Source organism: Manacus candei, unplaced genomic scaffold (genome assembly GCF_025592945.1).
Source record: "Manacus candei isolate 608988 ecotype Guabito, Panama unplaced genomic scaffold, ASM2559294v1 h1tg000017l, whole genome shotgun sequence".
In the NCBI taxonomy this organism is placed as follows: Eukaryota; Metazoa; Chordata; class Aves; order Passeriformes; family Pipridae; genus Manacus; species Manacus candei.
In genome coordinates, this window is record NW_026138065.1 from 9,906,715 (window position 1) to 9,921,472 (window position 14,758).

A 14,758-nucleotide genomic window follows, 5' to 3' on the forward strand; every position below is an offset into this window, starting at 1 on the left:
AAGAAGAAGGGAAGGAAGGAAAAGAGGAAGGGAGGGAGGGGGGAAACAGCCGCGTGCCGTCCCATCAGGAGGAGCCTTACATCGGGGTGGAAGTGACCTCACTGCCCGGGACAGCCGGATCCAGTGAGCGCTGGAGCCCCGCCGGCCAGTGCGGGCGCGCCTTGCGAGCAGCCAATGGCAGGGGCGGCGCCGCTTGTTGTCGCCCCGTGAGGCGGCTGCGCCGTGGGCTCGGTGCCGCCGCCGCCGCCGCAGGAGGGACCCGGGAGGCCCCAGGCCCCGGTGCCCGCTCGCCCCTCGCCGCCCTCACCGGCCCCGCAGCCCCCGCGGAGGGCGGGGAGATGCAGCCCCCGGGCGCTCAGCAGCCGCCGCTCTACGCGCCCAGCAGCGGGGACTTCACCTTCGTCTCCTCGGCGGACGCCGAAGGTGAGCGCGGGGCCGCGGGTCGGGCCTCGCTCGCTGTCCGGAGAGAAGGGCTCGGCGGGGCCCCGCGTCGGCGGGCGGCTGCCGGGCCGCCGAGGCGGGAGGGGCCTTCCCTGCCCTCCTCCCCGCCGCCTCCTGGGTTGGTGTCGTGGCTGGAGGCGGAGCGGGGTGGCCGAGGTGGCCGCTGCCCTCGGGCCGCTGCGGCGGGTGCGACCCGCTGTCGTGTGCCCCGCGTCACGGCAGCACCAGCGTGGCACAGGCGGCCGGGGCGCCCCGTGTGTCCCGTTCTCCGAGAGCCGGGGCCGAGGCTGTGCCCAGACCTGGCACAGCCGTGCCCAGCGCTGTCACTGACCGCCCCTCCCGCTCTCCCGCGGTGCTGGGAAATCACTTCGGTGTCTGTAGAAGATTGTGTCCTGTGTTCGCGTTTGCTGAAATGCTGTGCCGACGTGCCTGCGTCGTGTCTCGTTTCAGCACCGTCATAAGGGAGAAAAAGAAGCCCTGTGTATAATTTAGGGGGTGAAGTGTGGCCCGCTGCTGAACTGCTGCACAAATAGCAGTGGTGCACCAGGATGCCATGTACAGCAAAACCGAACATATGGGAGTCAACACTGGGCAAACTTATTTTGGTGGAGAGTGATCTGTTGGGCTCTCCCCATTTAAACAACAAGCATTCTGCTTTTATGTATGTATTTAGTTACTCATACAGTTGTGACTAGGGAATCACATAAATCCTTGCTCATGTGTCCTACCCTGGAAAAGAATTGCTGAAGTGAAAGAATTACTGTAGAATACCTGTTCTTTGCTGCATTTCCCAGTCCTTCTGAAAACAAATACAGATCAACAGTTACAGTCGTGGCCGTTGGGTTTTTTGTTGCTGTTTTGTTTGGTTTGTTTTTTCTTCTTCTTCACCTTGGCTTGAAAAAGCATCCATGTACCTTTGCTTTCCCCTTGGGAGTATTTGTTGGGCAATGCTGAACCCAATCCAGTATGGCCACCTTTCTGGTAGGTTGTGCTGAATCTGACTTGGCTCTGTGTTCCTTATGAACACAAACAAGGTGTGATCTCCTGCCCGTTCAAGTGTAGTCCTGTGTGCTGCACATACCTACTGTAGCAAAGGAAGACATGAGACATAAACAGCTTGATATTACAAAACTAAAGTACAGCACATTGCACTCCAGTTTTTATGTTTCCTAAATCTTGATCCATATGAAAAAAATAAAAATATAAGCTGTTCTTTCTCCCCATTTTATTTCCGTGAGAGGTAGGAGCTGTCAGAAAGATTGCTGGAGAGGTGTTCTCAATTAAGTGGACAGATACGGCATGAAGAACAGACTGTTTGTGGTTTTGCCTCTTGTACTGTTTTTTAAAAATTAAGAGCCAAGACTGTTTTGAAAACTGGTTTTTCACAATGTGTGATTGAAATGAGGCAGCTGAGAGACTTAGGTTTTGCTTCTGTGGTCTTGAGCCTGAGACAGCAGGAGTGAAGGCACCCAGAGTCTCACTAGGACGCATCAGAGCCCTCAGTTCTTGGCAGATTTTTCGGTGCCCAGTTCCCTTCTGTTATTCAGCTCATTCAAAGCAGCCTACACAAGAGGAGGTGACCAATTCCCCCCCCACCTTGGTTTCTGCAGCTTCATGTCTTGCAAAATAGACTTAAGATCATGTTCATAGGTTTCACAGTTCAAAAGTGTACTTGCAGGTATCCACTGATCATTGACTGCTAAAAGGAGTCTTGGTAAATAAGATTAGTGTTGGAGTTTTCCTTCCTCGGGATGGATTGTTAGCTGTCCCTGAGAAAGGAGAAATAAATGGCTGCTTGGATGTTATGTTTCCTTTGTTTGACAGCTGCATTTATGCACAGAGAGCAAGAATGTCTCCTTGCAGAAAGTGTTGTATTGTAGCAGAAACAAATATTTTTAAATGACAAAGGGGTCCTAGTGACAAAGAGAAAACTTCTGAGGCTTTTTCTACCTTAATGCCCAGCCATTAAGACTTGTTTTTTCCTCCCTCTGTAAACAGCAGGGAAAGGTTTTGCTTGAGTCTGGTGAGAACTCTCATGATTATGAAATGATTGAAAACCATTTGTAGAGAAGCTTAAATTTAAGCTTTAGTGGCCTAGCAAGCTGATTTGGGAAGGAGAATTCTGATTAATTAATTGAGATAGTGAGTGATCAGTGAACACTTAAGACATGTTGGCTGAAGACTGTGTGAGATTCTGTCATATACAAATTCTGTTTCTACAAAACTGTGTTGCATTTTTAAAGAAGATGTCACAAATGTAATCTGTGACTATGGCCTGACTTACCTCTGTGAGTACATGTTTCAGAAGTACTTGCTATATAGCTGGGTGTTTTGGAAAATTTGTGCCGAGGAACTTTTACACGTGAAAAACATACAACAATGGAAAGGCAAAAAAAGATTTTCTGTGTTGAGGTGAAAAGTTGTTGGATGAGAAGAGAGTTTCTGTCTCTCATTATATTTGTAATAAGCCTTGTACAAAAAATGAGCATGTTTCTGTTTGTATTTTTCCTTTTTAGCAGATAATGCAAATCCATGGTTTCCTAAAGGAATAATTATTCCCCTCTTATATATTTTTTTCTTTCTTCAAGTAATTTCATTTATTTTCTGATACTATTTTGTACATTTCATCTGTATATAACTGAATAAAACAAGCAAACAAAATTAATATTTATTAGTGATTTTGACACAACCAGAACATAGATAAATTGCTCTTTGTTTTGTTTACTACTGTGGCAGAGCAAGATCATAGTATATTGAAGAGAACTCCTTGTATTTCTTTTTGGCTGGAGCCTAAGAATCTCTGACAATATTCTTTCTCTAACATTTTCAGCTATATTAAAGGCATGCTACAAATGAAGACATCTTCAGATATATTCCTCTTATGAAAAATTTCACATAGGAACAGGGAGTTCTTTTGCCTGAAACAATGCCACTATGCAAAAGTATGCTCCAAAGGAGGTAGAATATGTCAGAGAAAATAATCCACAGTTTACAGCATGTTGATACTATTAGTTACTTCCTTTTGTGCCTTTAAACACTTAATGATACAGCACAAGTGGAAGCCTTTCTGTCATACCATAACACTGTGTCATAAAACAAGATTCCCATCTAAAACCTAAAGCCTAGTAATTTGAGACCTAACCCAACAGTGGTACTATTGCATTAAAACCACAAGTATGCTTTCCAATTATGTATCTGTTAAAGTATAATTTTATTCTGTAACTTTGAATATTTCGTGGTGATGACCAACACATGTAGCTTTGTATGTATATTGTTTATCTTCCAGTACTTCTGAAATCAAATGGCTTTTGGCAAGACATAAAAAGATCTATATTTCTCTCCCTTTTTGTCTAAGATCTGAGTGGCTCCATAACAACTCCAGATGTTAAGTTAAATCTTGGAGGAGAATTCATCAAAGAATCTACTGCGACTACATTCCTAAGACAGAGAGGTTATGGCTGGCTTCTGGAAGTGGAAGATGATGACCCAGAAGATAACAAGCCACTCCTGTATGTTGTAATTATTTTGGGGTATCTATCTTTATTAGCTCTATAGGAAAAACAATCAACTTGTAGCCTCTCGTTGTCCCACAGCCTTTTGCTGTAACTAGAATTCTGTGTGACAGAATTGACCAATGAGTGTTTGCTGGTGCGAGAATGAAAACATTATGTTTCTCATTATGTGTTTAGTGTAATGAGAGAGGCTTGTTATTCACTGTCAGGGAGGAAGGAAGGAGGAAGTAAAATCAAATGTTATTAATCTCTATAAGTATAAAGCTTTTGTGGGTCTTCTGCCTTTATCTGTTGATCCTGTAATGGTTTAAAAAAATGAGATTGTATTCTTTCTATTTTTTGCACTCTTGTTGCAAGTTTCTTAATACTGTCAAGGAATCAAAGGCTAAGACAATCCTGTGGAAAGATTTCTCTTAAGTAAATCTAAGCCAATTCTGTCAGTTACTCTGAAGCAAAAGCATTCTGAATCAAGGTTATTATAGTAGGGATGCTAGAACCCAGGTAGCACAAACTTTATAATCTTTGATGCTGTCTTTTATTGTAAAGCTAGATTAAAAGGATGCTAGTGTTGAAAGACAACAGTGTCCTTGAAACCGAAAATCTCTGCATCCCTTGTTCTTTACACAGAAGTGTGATTGGCTGGAGAAAGTTTGTATTTTAAGATTACTACACTGCACAGTCAGGCAGCCTAGGTCTTAGTTCTTGTTTTGCATCTAAGCAACTTCATTCTCAGTGTTTTTCTGTGTGAATTAAAGATAATGATGCTTTACAAAATTGAAGTGAGACAGAGAGTACTCTGGAGGACTCAGATGAGAGTTTGGGAGAGAAAGGGTGTCTGGAGAGCTTAGTAATGACACTGCTACTTGAGAAGTACTTTAGTTTGAAGTGTGGGGAAATAGCTCCTTGTGTGAATAAGTCTGTTTTGTAGACTTCTAGCTTTTAATTAAGAAACAGACTGGTGTATTGAGATGACAACATATGAATTCTGTCTTTTGTGTAACTTTTTGCACCACAAACCCCGAGCTTATGATTCAAAGACAGCTAGGTGTTCTAAGCTGCTGATTGCTTTAAGTGAGGAGAACACATCAGGGAAATTATCAATTTCTGGCAAACAGGATGAATATGATAATCCTAAAAGAGAAGACCATAATCTGACTTTCATGAAGCAGTTTTTATGCAGGTTTATGCAGTTTTGATTACTCATAGAACATGTGCCATAATGAAGTCTTGCAATCTAAATCCTACTAAGGATCGAAAGAACAGGAGCCAGCTAAGGAAAGTTCACCTGTGTGGTGCTACACTGCAAATGTTTTGTTCAATAAAATGAGTGGTTTTTTTTTTTGCTTTCTCATTGGACAGCCTATTTCACAGACACTTGTTTCCTCTTACAGCTACCTTCTTAGGTGAGGTATATGTCAGCTTCATGGAAAAGACTGTTCATTCACATAAGAAACTGTCAGAAGCCCTAGACAATGACAAAGAATTATTTCTAGACAGCAAATATTTGTGTTACACAGTCTTCAGAGTAAAGTATGGGAATTCTACATCGTTTTTAGATGAATGGAGGAAAATAGGTGCTTTTAGTGTACTCCTTAGATTCAGGAAGAAAAATGTTTTTTATGTAGTAATACCAGTTTGAAGTAGCTTCAGTAATAGAAATCCAAAAATTGCCTTGAGAGACTCAGTGAGCACTATTTAATTTTTTCTTTTAAAAAGACAAATTGTGATGAATCATGTCTTTCCACTTATTTCTCACTTCATCTTTTCTGAGGGAAAAAAACACAAAAATCAAAGCCTTTTACAAAACTTTCATAAATGGACTTCACAGAATTACAGCATCAACTAGGTTGGAAAGGACCTCTGATATCATCAAGTCCAACCTAACTTAGGACTTGCTCTATAAACCTACTATATGCCCTGCACTGATTTTTTTTATGCTCTATTCCATTGCTGTGGTGTTTAGTAATGCTCTCTTGCTTTACAATTTCAGGGAAGAACTTGACATTGATCTGAAGGATATTTACTACAAAATTCGATGTGTTTTGATGCCTATGCCATCTCTTGGGTTCAACAGGCAGGTAGTGAGAGACAATCCAGACTTTTGGGGCCCTCTGGCAGTTGTCCTCTTCTTCTCAATGATTTCATTATATGGACAATTTAAGGTAGGTGTAAGTTTTCTGCCTAAAAAGAAATCTAAGCTAAATCTGGGGACATGATTACTAAGTAATTTGCATTCTTACGTAGGTAGAAAGCCTTTTTTTCACATACTAATGTGGGGCATTTCAAATACTGTTTCTCAAGTTAATATGTAGAAAGACAGCAGTAAGAAATTTATTAAATAGCCCACGGATAAGTTAATCATGATGAAATGTCAGGTTTGTTTTTATACAGTAAAACAAAGGAAAGATGTGGTTTCTAGAGGAACCAGATTGATACTAATGGGTTTATATTCATATTACTGAATCTTTCGATTTTAATTGTGACCTTTTGTTAACTTGCTTTTTATTGCTAAAAAATGTTACTGAAAAGCATTTGTTTGGATGCCATAAGTGTTAATTCCCTGACAAATAAAGCTCCTTGATTAATTCATACTATATCACTGCTGTTATCTGCTATATTTAATCTTTATTACTGCCATTTGCTGTTTTGTCCTCCCTACTCAGTTATAATCAAATAACTTTCCTCTGGTCAATAGACTTTTTCCATAATTCCTTTTGAACTCCAGGGTGAATAGATATTCAGAGGCATTGCACGTATTTAATTGGCCTCCATAAACACTGTTACCTTTTTTCTTTATGTTTAGATTAAAATAAAGAAGTGTTATCAATTATAATAACAATTTGAATGTAAGCCTAGGTGATCTTGCTTTGGAAATCTTTATATATGTGGTTACAGTTGTTTTAAATACAATGAAGTATAGCAATAAGCCATATGTAAGTGAGCAGAAAGTGCTTATAAAAGTATTTGTGTGAATGGTGGAATAAAATTGGCTTCTGTATGGTGTACCAAATGCTGACTAAGAATGCACCCTTAGTATCTTGTCCCTATGAGGCTTTAAGTGAGTAGACTAAACCACTGTATTACTCAAGTCTTCTGGGTACTTACCTGTCTCCTCAGCAAAATAAGGACCATTCCTTGACCCCATGACAGATGAACTACCTCCTGCAGTTGGTGTACCTCCTGTACAGGAGCACTAGGTCTAATGTTTCTTAGGAGCAGTGGGTTTACCATAGGGATGCAAGAGTGCCATATGTGAGTGAGGAGGGAAAGCTAGCAGCTAGCAACAGGGTGACTGACAACAGCTAGACCGGGTGAACTGAACAGTGAGCTGTAAACCTGGAGAGAGATGAACACTCCTGATCTAAGACTTTATTCCAATCCTCGTCTTTTAGACAGTGGAGGAAAGCAGCAAATAAAAGGAGACCATGTGCTATTTTCACAAATAGCATAAAGCCATTATTTAGGTTTTTTTTAAGTGATGCTGTGATTTTTATCCCTTTTTCCCTATTTCATTCTTCTGGAAATCTGGAATTTTTAGTTAAGCAAAGTATTGGATTAAGTACTGACTTAATTGAGTACTGGAAATACAGGGACTGTACTGATGCTGTTGTTTACTTCTAAAAAGGCATTTCAAAAAGGAGAGCTTCATTTCTAGTCCTCCCAGTGACTCAACTCCAAAAATAGCTAAGTTACTTTGAAACCAGAGAATGATTTTAAGATTTCTTCTTTAGCTTAAGAGCAGAACTATGAAAGAAGCAAAAAAAATAATGACAGGTTTGGTCCCAGGAGTCTAGGGCTTTTTATTCAGTTATGATCATCACCAAGTTCCACTGAGAACTGCAGTCCTTTGTCTTCTTTGAATAAAGTGGCATCTTTAAGGGTGCAAGGAGAATTCCAACTCCTTGTATTGGTTGGGCTGACTTTAAAATTGGTCTGAGCACACATTGTAATAGGTGGGATGTGAAGACACTTAGGGTACTTTTAGCTAAACTTCCTATTCCTATTGCAACACTTAAAAAACACATTGCATGTGCATTTCATGTACACCAAATTTACCATGAATGTGATTCTGTAAATGTAACCTCTTAATTTTGTTTGCAAATTGCATTGTGCTACTAACTAAAACTATTCTTGCTGCAATTCAGAATTCAGTTTTGCATAATAAAATCCTTGATTGCAGTGGAAGTGATTAATGGAAATGAGTTTTCCTTTCTGACAATGAAAATTATTAATATAAATGAATTGTTCTTTATCTCTTAAGGTTGTTTCTTGGATTATAACTATTTGGATATTTGGATCCTTGACAATTTTTTTACTGGCCAGAGTTCTTGGAGGAGAAGTAAGTACCTGTATGCAAAAAGGATGTAGAGAGAGGTGATGTAAAGCCTCTTGGTTACATTTTTCAGCAGTAGTTGAGTTTTCTTAGTGCTTGGCTTTGGACCTTGTAGCCAGCTAAGGATGGATGCAGTTGCTAAGTGTAAAGTCAACATTTCAGGTTCTTGGCCTCCAAAATAAAATCTAAAATACAGAGATGGTCAGCTAATCTTTCTGTGCAATGGATGGTGTCCTTGGAAGTGACAAGCAACCTGGAAGTTTGTACTGTGAGTCCCAGAAATTCTAACAGCTTCCTGTGATCCAGAACTGGAGGGACAAGTGCTTTCAATTTTTTGGTCGCTGGCCTAAATAGGGCCCTTTCTCCTCCTGTGCACTGCTCATGCACCGTCCTTTATTTATTTTAATTATTTTTTTTTTAGTGGGGCCTAACAGCAGTTGTATGATGGCCTTGTGGGTAAAGCATCTACCAGTGTTTGTTTTCATCCTTAGCCTGATGCGGTTCAAACCTGTTAAAGGATGAAAGCCAATGCATATTCCTCAACTGTAAAGCCAATTGAAGTTTGGGCCTGAATTCCTTCCTCCAGCTGCTTGCACCAGCAGAGTTGGAATAGCTGCTTGAGTTGTTTACAAATTGAGTCACTAATCAATTCAGGTGTAAACAACAAAAAATGACTTGGAGCAAGGCCCAGAGACAGCTACAGTGGAACAGTCAGGAGCGCAGAACTTCTTAAAATGTATCTACAGAATAAAATGCATTGAACTGTGTCATGAAGAACTAAATATTCAGTGATATTGATTTTTATATTTTTACTATGCATCTTTCATTAATGATGCACTAGTGTTGCAGACTTACCATGTTATTTACTTTAAATTTTTTAGATTTTCCTTTTAATCATAATTGGTAGTCTTCTCGTGTGAACATGAAAGCTTTTATAAATGTGATTGAGTTGTATTTCTGCATATCAACAAAATCTAGGTGCCCTTAAATCAGTCTGTTTTGTGGCTCACAGTGTGAAATTATCAGAATGTATAAACTGGGGAGAAAGTATAGGTCTGCAGAGTTCACTGTGAGCGATCATTGTCAACAAGAGTGCTTGCAAGAGACCACTATTTTTCCTGTTAAATCCAAGAAGCACAGCTGGGCCCAGGAACATTTCAAACTCTGATGGGGGAAATCAGACACTTCATTCTGAAGCTAAAAGTAGTCACGGAAATACTTTGAACGACGCTGTTCAAGATAGTCATAATAAATTTCAGGTGGAAATCAGAAGAATTCTGTGCCTTAGAGGGATCAAGGTCTAGGTCTTCCGCTGGCACCAAGAGCGTTCATGTACTTTATGTATTTATTTATATATAATGGATATGAGTATGTTAATACAGAAAATTATGTCTTTGCTGCTTGTGACAAACTAAGAGGTCTGTTGCAGTTCTGTGCTCCTAGGTATCATATGGACACTCCTTGGAGAGTGACAGTTGAGAACCACGTAAGGCAGAACATGAAAATATGAGGGGTGGATGGATTTACATATTTAACCTGTGTAATACTTCCTTTGAAAGTTATCATTTACAGTGTCTAAAAACAACAACAGAAAAAGACAAGGTATTTTTAATTCTAGGAGGTAGCATACAGAAACAATTTTCACACTAGCAAGCTTCCATTAGCTGAAATTTCATGAATACCTAAGACATTATTATCGTTATTCACAGTGTTATAACAAGATCAAATTGCATTTGGTGGCAAAGATTGAGTACTGCAAAGCTTATTTATATGTGCTTGAAAATTTCAGGTTGCTTATGGCCAAGTTCTTGGTGTAATAGGATATTCCCTACTTCCCCTCATTGTCATAGCACCTGTACTTTTGGTGGTTGGATCATTTGAAGTTGTTTCTACCCTAATAAAAGTAAGTTCATATCGTCTATTGAGAATTGTTTGGTTAATTTTAAGTCACTTTCCTAATACTTCAAGTATTAATATGTTCAAACATAACGATGTGTCAGAATTTTTAGAACTACAATGTAAGCTCTGTGATCCTTTTGTTTAATGGTGGAAAGTGAATTTTGTCTTCAATGCTCCTGAGTGCTTGGGGATATACAGTGCTGTTGCTATAACAACACCTGTTGTTACTAGGCTAGCTTATATTTAAGTATTTTGATATGCCCCAATAGTTGCATTAAAAAAGAAAGGATTCTCATTTTGACAAGAGGATGCATAATTAAACCTCAGAATGAAGAACCTGAAAATAAGTTGTTCTATCCCTTCCCCCAACATCCAGTTTATTTTTAGTTGCTCTAGCATGAATATGACATTAGTCATTGTTCTGAGACCTTCCCATAGTATAGCTGTACAAAGCTCTCAATACTCTTTGCAGAGAAGGTAAGTATTGTTCTGATTTACAGTTGTGGAATGTAAGGCACAAGAATAACCTGCCTGATACCACCTGCTGCTGGACACCTTTTATGAAACCAGCAACGTTCCCTGATAGAACTACATAATGTTCTTGAACACTTGCAATACTTCTTAAAGCCCTTTTGGGGAGTCTTTGAAGTTATTGATGAACTTCTGGAAAGGTTAACTGGGAAAATTCTGTTATAAGCTAAGCTGTATGCTTTTGGGGGAGTTGTTCTGTTGATTTGATTATTTCTGTCCTTCTAACTTGCTGGTAAACAGTATAATTGAAGTATAACTAAAGTGTATGATAAGTAAAAAAATTGCTATATTTGTGATTTTATAACTTGCAATGACTGTTGAGTGATAGTCAGAAAGTAAATCATTAACTTGCCAGTTAACTAATATATAACTTGAAAATAAATATATGTTAATGAAACTTCTGTTACTTGATTACTATTACCAGTCTTACGTTAACATCAGGGCGAATCTGTCTGAGGCTCCTGCCTTTGCACCATAAGTATGAAAGTGCATTACAAGTCCCATATGGCCAAAACTACTTAAGCTGTGACAAGTACTACTTCTTGCAGCTCTGTGCTTGGGGAAAAATTTCACAGCCCTGAAGTCGGGGAACCTACAGTGAAATAGGGAAATTCCAGCCAGTTCTTTTCCAGTTGCAATCACTGCACCTCAGTTGATTTAATTGCTGCAATTTTCCTAATGTATCTTAGGGAACTCAGTCATAGTCTTGATTGTCCTTCTTGTCCATCTCTGCAGCCTCGAGTAAGGCAGCAAAACTAGAAGTATGCAATGACATGCAGTTTGGTGGTGTTGGTGGTAGTGGGTTAGGGGTTTTTTGTTGGGTTTTTTTTTTGTTGTTTTGGTTTGGTTTGGTTTTTTTACAGTGATTGTTAAATGGGCCACATGATCCCTCAAGGGCTTCAGCTCCTCTGACAGAACTGTGGAGAAAGTTCTTTGCTGGGGTCCTGTTCTGTCTCCCATTGTTGGTCTTGTATTTTGCAGAAGAGTATGGTGGTTTTGCATACCACTCAGTTTTAAGTATTTTTCCTTCTTTGTTAATATTCAGGGTGCTGCTAGAGGATAATAACATCTGATTTCTTTTTGCTCTAATCTTGTTAGTTTGAGGTTTGAATCAAGTTCTCTGACTTCAAGACATTTTTTCTTTAAAAGCGTGCATGCTGACCTCATATAACTTAGTGGATATTCATAAGTGATATTACTTTCTACCAGTCTTTTAAGCTGGTTCTCCCTCAATTTAGTAAGCAATATAGTCTGTGATAAAGGTTGTATTTTGGCAGGCTTCTCACTGCACCTGAAAGGAATAGGAATATGAGGTTCAGTTATCTTGAGGTGGGGGCACCATAAGTAAAGAAAAATTTATGAGCCAAATTAATCCTGAAATAAAAAATGTTAATTGTAACTCTCTGGTGTATGTTATAGGAGGAAATGTCAAGTATAGTAACTATTTGCTTGAAGATGTGTGTGGGATAATAGTTGAGGATAGTCAAGGTAGAAAGAAATTTAATCCAGTGAGGTTTCAAATTTTTGGTGTATGTAAGATTACAGCTTACAGCTTGCTTTGTGGTATCTATATGTCTTACACAGAGAAAACTTACTGTAGATCCTTAGCTGCTCACTTCAGTAAAACTGTCTCAAGCAAAAACAGCATGCTCTGTTTCTCTAAACTTCAATGAAAATGCATAGTATAGACTTTGTATTTGTGTGTGTGGAGTTCTTCCCCCCAAAATCTTTTTTGGAGAGTTTCTTTTTAATTGTATTGAGAGTGATTTTTTTTCATGGTATTTGGTGAGACTTTCTTGTGGTGTCAGCTAAGACTGTTCATCTTCTTTTTCAGCTGTTTGGAGTCTTTTGGGCTGCATACAGTGCTGCATCATTACTAGTTGGAGAAGAATTCAAGACCAAGAAACCCCTTCTAATTTATCCTATCTTTTTATTATACATTTATTTCCTGTCCTTGTACACTGGGGTGTGATCTAGTGTAAGATGGGGCCAGAAACCATATTTTAGTCACTTGCAGACTGATAATGTGTAAGGTTGAGGAGGCCGGAGCTAATACAAGTGACTGTTTTGTATCCAGTTGTCAAGATGTTTTAAGATCGAAGAGCATATTTGTGTATATTATTTAATGAAGCAATTGTAGCTATATAGATTTGTATCAAAGTTCTAGGTTTGTTTAAGACTCTTCAGATTTTAATGAACAAAATAAAAGAACCTTGTGTTTTATAATAACGCGTAGCAAAACCACAACTCAATACCTGTGCCAAAAGCACTGGGACCATATTACTATATTCAAGAAGAAAAAATGAGAAGTTAACTGTAACAATCTCAAAGTGCAATTTTTCTTTTGAGCTTAAACACAGCTGGCTTTTTTTGGCACAGCAAATTCTGTAGATAATATATATTTATGAAACAGTCCTGATTGTTCACAGAATAGTCTGTATAATCAAGACGAGAAGATACTACTTTTAATTTAGTGCCTCAATTACTTTGATTTGGCTGTTGAGTTTTTATAAATTCCAATTTGTTTTCAAAACATGTATATACTGTGTATTTTGTATCTATTGTTGTGTGTACCGTAAATACTCCTTGGTTAAGGATGTATATTGGATTTTTAAAAATTGAAGATACAAGTATTTGAAGTCTTCATTTACTATCTCTGACCAAAGGAGCAAGATATTTACAGTGTGGCATAATTAATTAAAATGCATATTTAGAGAATCAAATTATTTTACTTAAAAGTATAAATTTACGGAGAAATGGGTGAGCACCTTTCTCAGCTCTAGTGCTGGCTTAGTGTTGGAGAAAAAAGATGATCTATCAAATTTGTGTGATCTTTAAACAATGTTATTTTATGATGACAAAATAAAAATAATGCTTCCCTAACTATGTTTTACAACATCTTGCTCTGTTTTGCTTTTAATAGCACGGTATTTAACACACATCTATTTTTTTCCTCACCAATAATATTGATCCCTTGTAAAGAGAAATAAAGATTTGGAAAGCCAGATTCTCCCTCCACTAAACAAGGGAGAGTTACAGCCTTAGTAACAGTTACAGGTTTGCTAATTTTGACTCTCCAAGGATTATGTAATAATGTGATGACATGTTAAATATTTCCTGTGTACTGTGTTGATTGCTTATGTAATAGTCCTTATGGTAAGATATCTTCACAAGGGAAGTCCACTGAAGTTCACTTTGCATGGTACTAACTTAGGCATTTGCAATCTTCAGTATTTGGTATCGACAAATAGATCTTAAGTTTCTTAATTTTTTTTTTTTTGGTAACAGAAAAAAAGCGTTTCCCATCCCCCCCCTTTTTTTTATAATGCTACAAATAAAAATCAGCCATGACAAGGTAATTGCAAGGGCTGTCCTTGGCCCCTGATGGACATATTTCCATATCAGAACTGTAGCTTTTCAGCTTTTTAGGCTGTGGAACTTGCCATCTTGGTAACTTATTTTTACCAGTCATTACTGATGCAAAATATATAATTAAATTCCAACTCTCCCACAGACCTTTTGCTTATTCAGTCTGCTTTCCTGGCTGATGCTTGTGTTGGTTTTAAATGGAACTACTTGAAGTTAATGCTGGACGTAAATTGTAGTGTAATACTTGAGCTTGTAATACATAAAAGGAGAAAAACTTGTAGAGCAATGGACTTTTCACCTGGTTTTTGACTTCTGCAGAAGTTCTGGTAGAACTACTGCAGAGTCATACTGAACCAATTTATACTAGCAACGCAGTTCTTACCTGCAAGTATTTTAAGAGCATTCATATAACGTTCTGAAAAAAAAAATAAAAGAAAAAACAAGTTATGGTGTATTTTTAAAAAAGCATATTAGCTTTGGAATCTTGCATGATAATCTGGTCTTACCTTGTTTTTTTCATTACTTATGTTGTTTTTTTAACAGGAATATGCAAGTAGTGTTATGAGACTCCACCCAGACCCTGTAAATACATGTTTAACTACCATCCCCACAAGGTGAAGGGCAAGGACATATTTAGGTTACTGGGCTGCCAGAGAGCTTTAAGCTTAGTTCC

General features: G+C 38.6%; 1 protein-coding gene across 1 annotated transcript; it reads left to right on the top strand.

Moving 5' to 3' along the window:
* The first annotated feature begins 159 nt into the window (after positions 1 to 159).
* YIPF4 (Yip1 domain family member 4) lies at positions 160 to 14,229 on the top strand. Its single transcript, XM_051783089.1, has 6 exons — positions 160 to 423; positions 3,797 to 3,950; positions 5,944 to 6,115; positions 8,215 to 8,292; positions 10,076 to 10,189; positions 12,551 to 14,229. Exons 1-6 carry the CDS (start codon positions 339 to 341, stop codon positions 12,686 to 12,688), a joined length of 741 nt encoding a protein of 246 aa, XP_051639049.1. The 5' UTR covers positions 160 to 338; the 3' UTR covers positions 12,689 to 14,229.
* Positions 14,230 to 14,758: the final 529 nt, after the last annotated feature.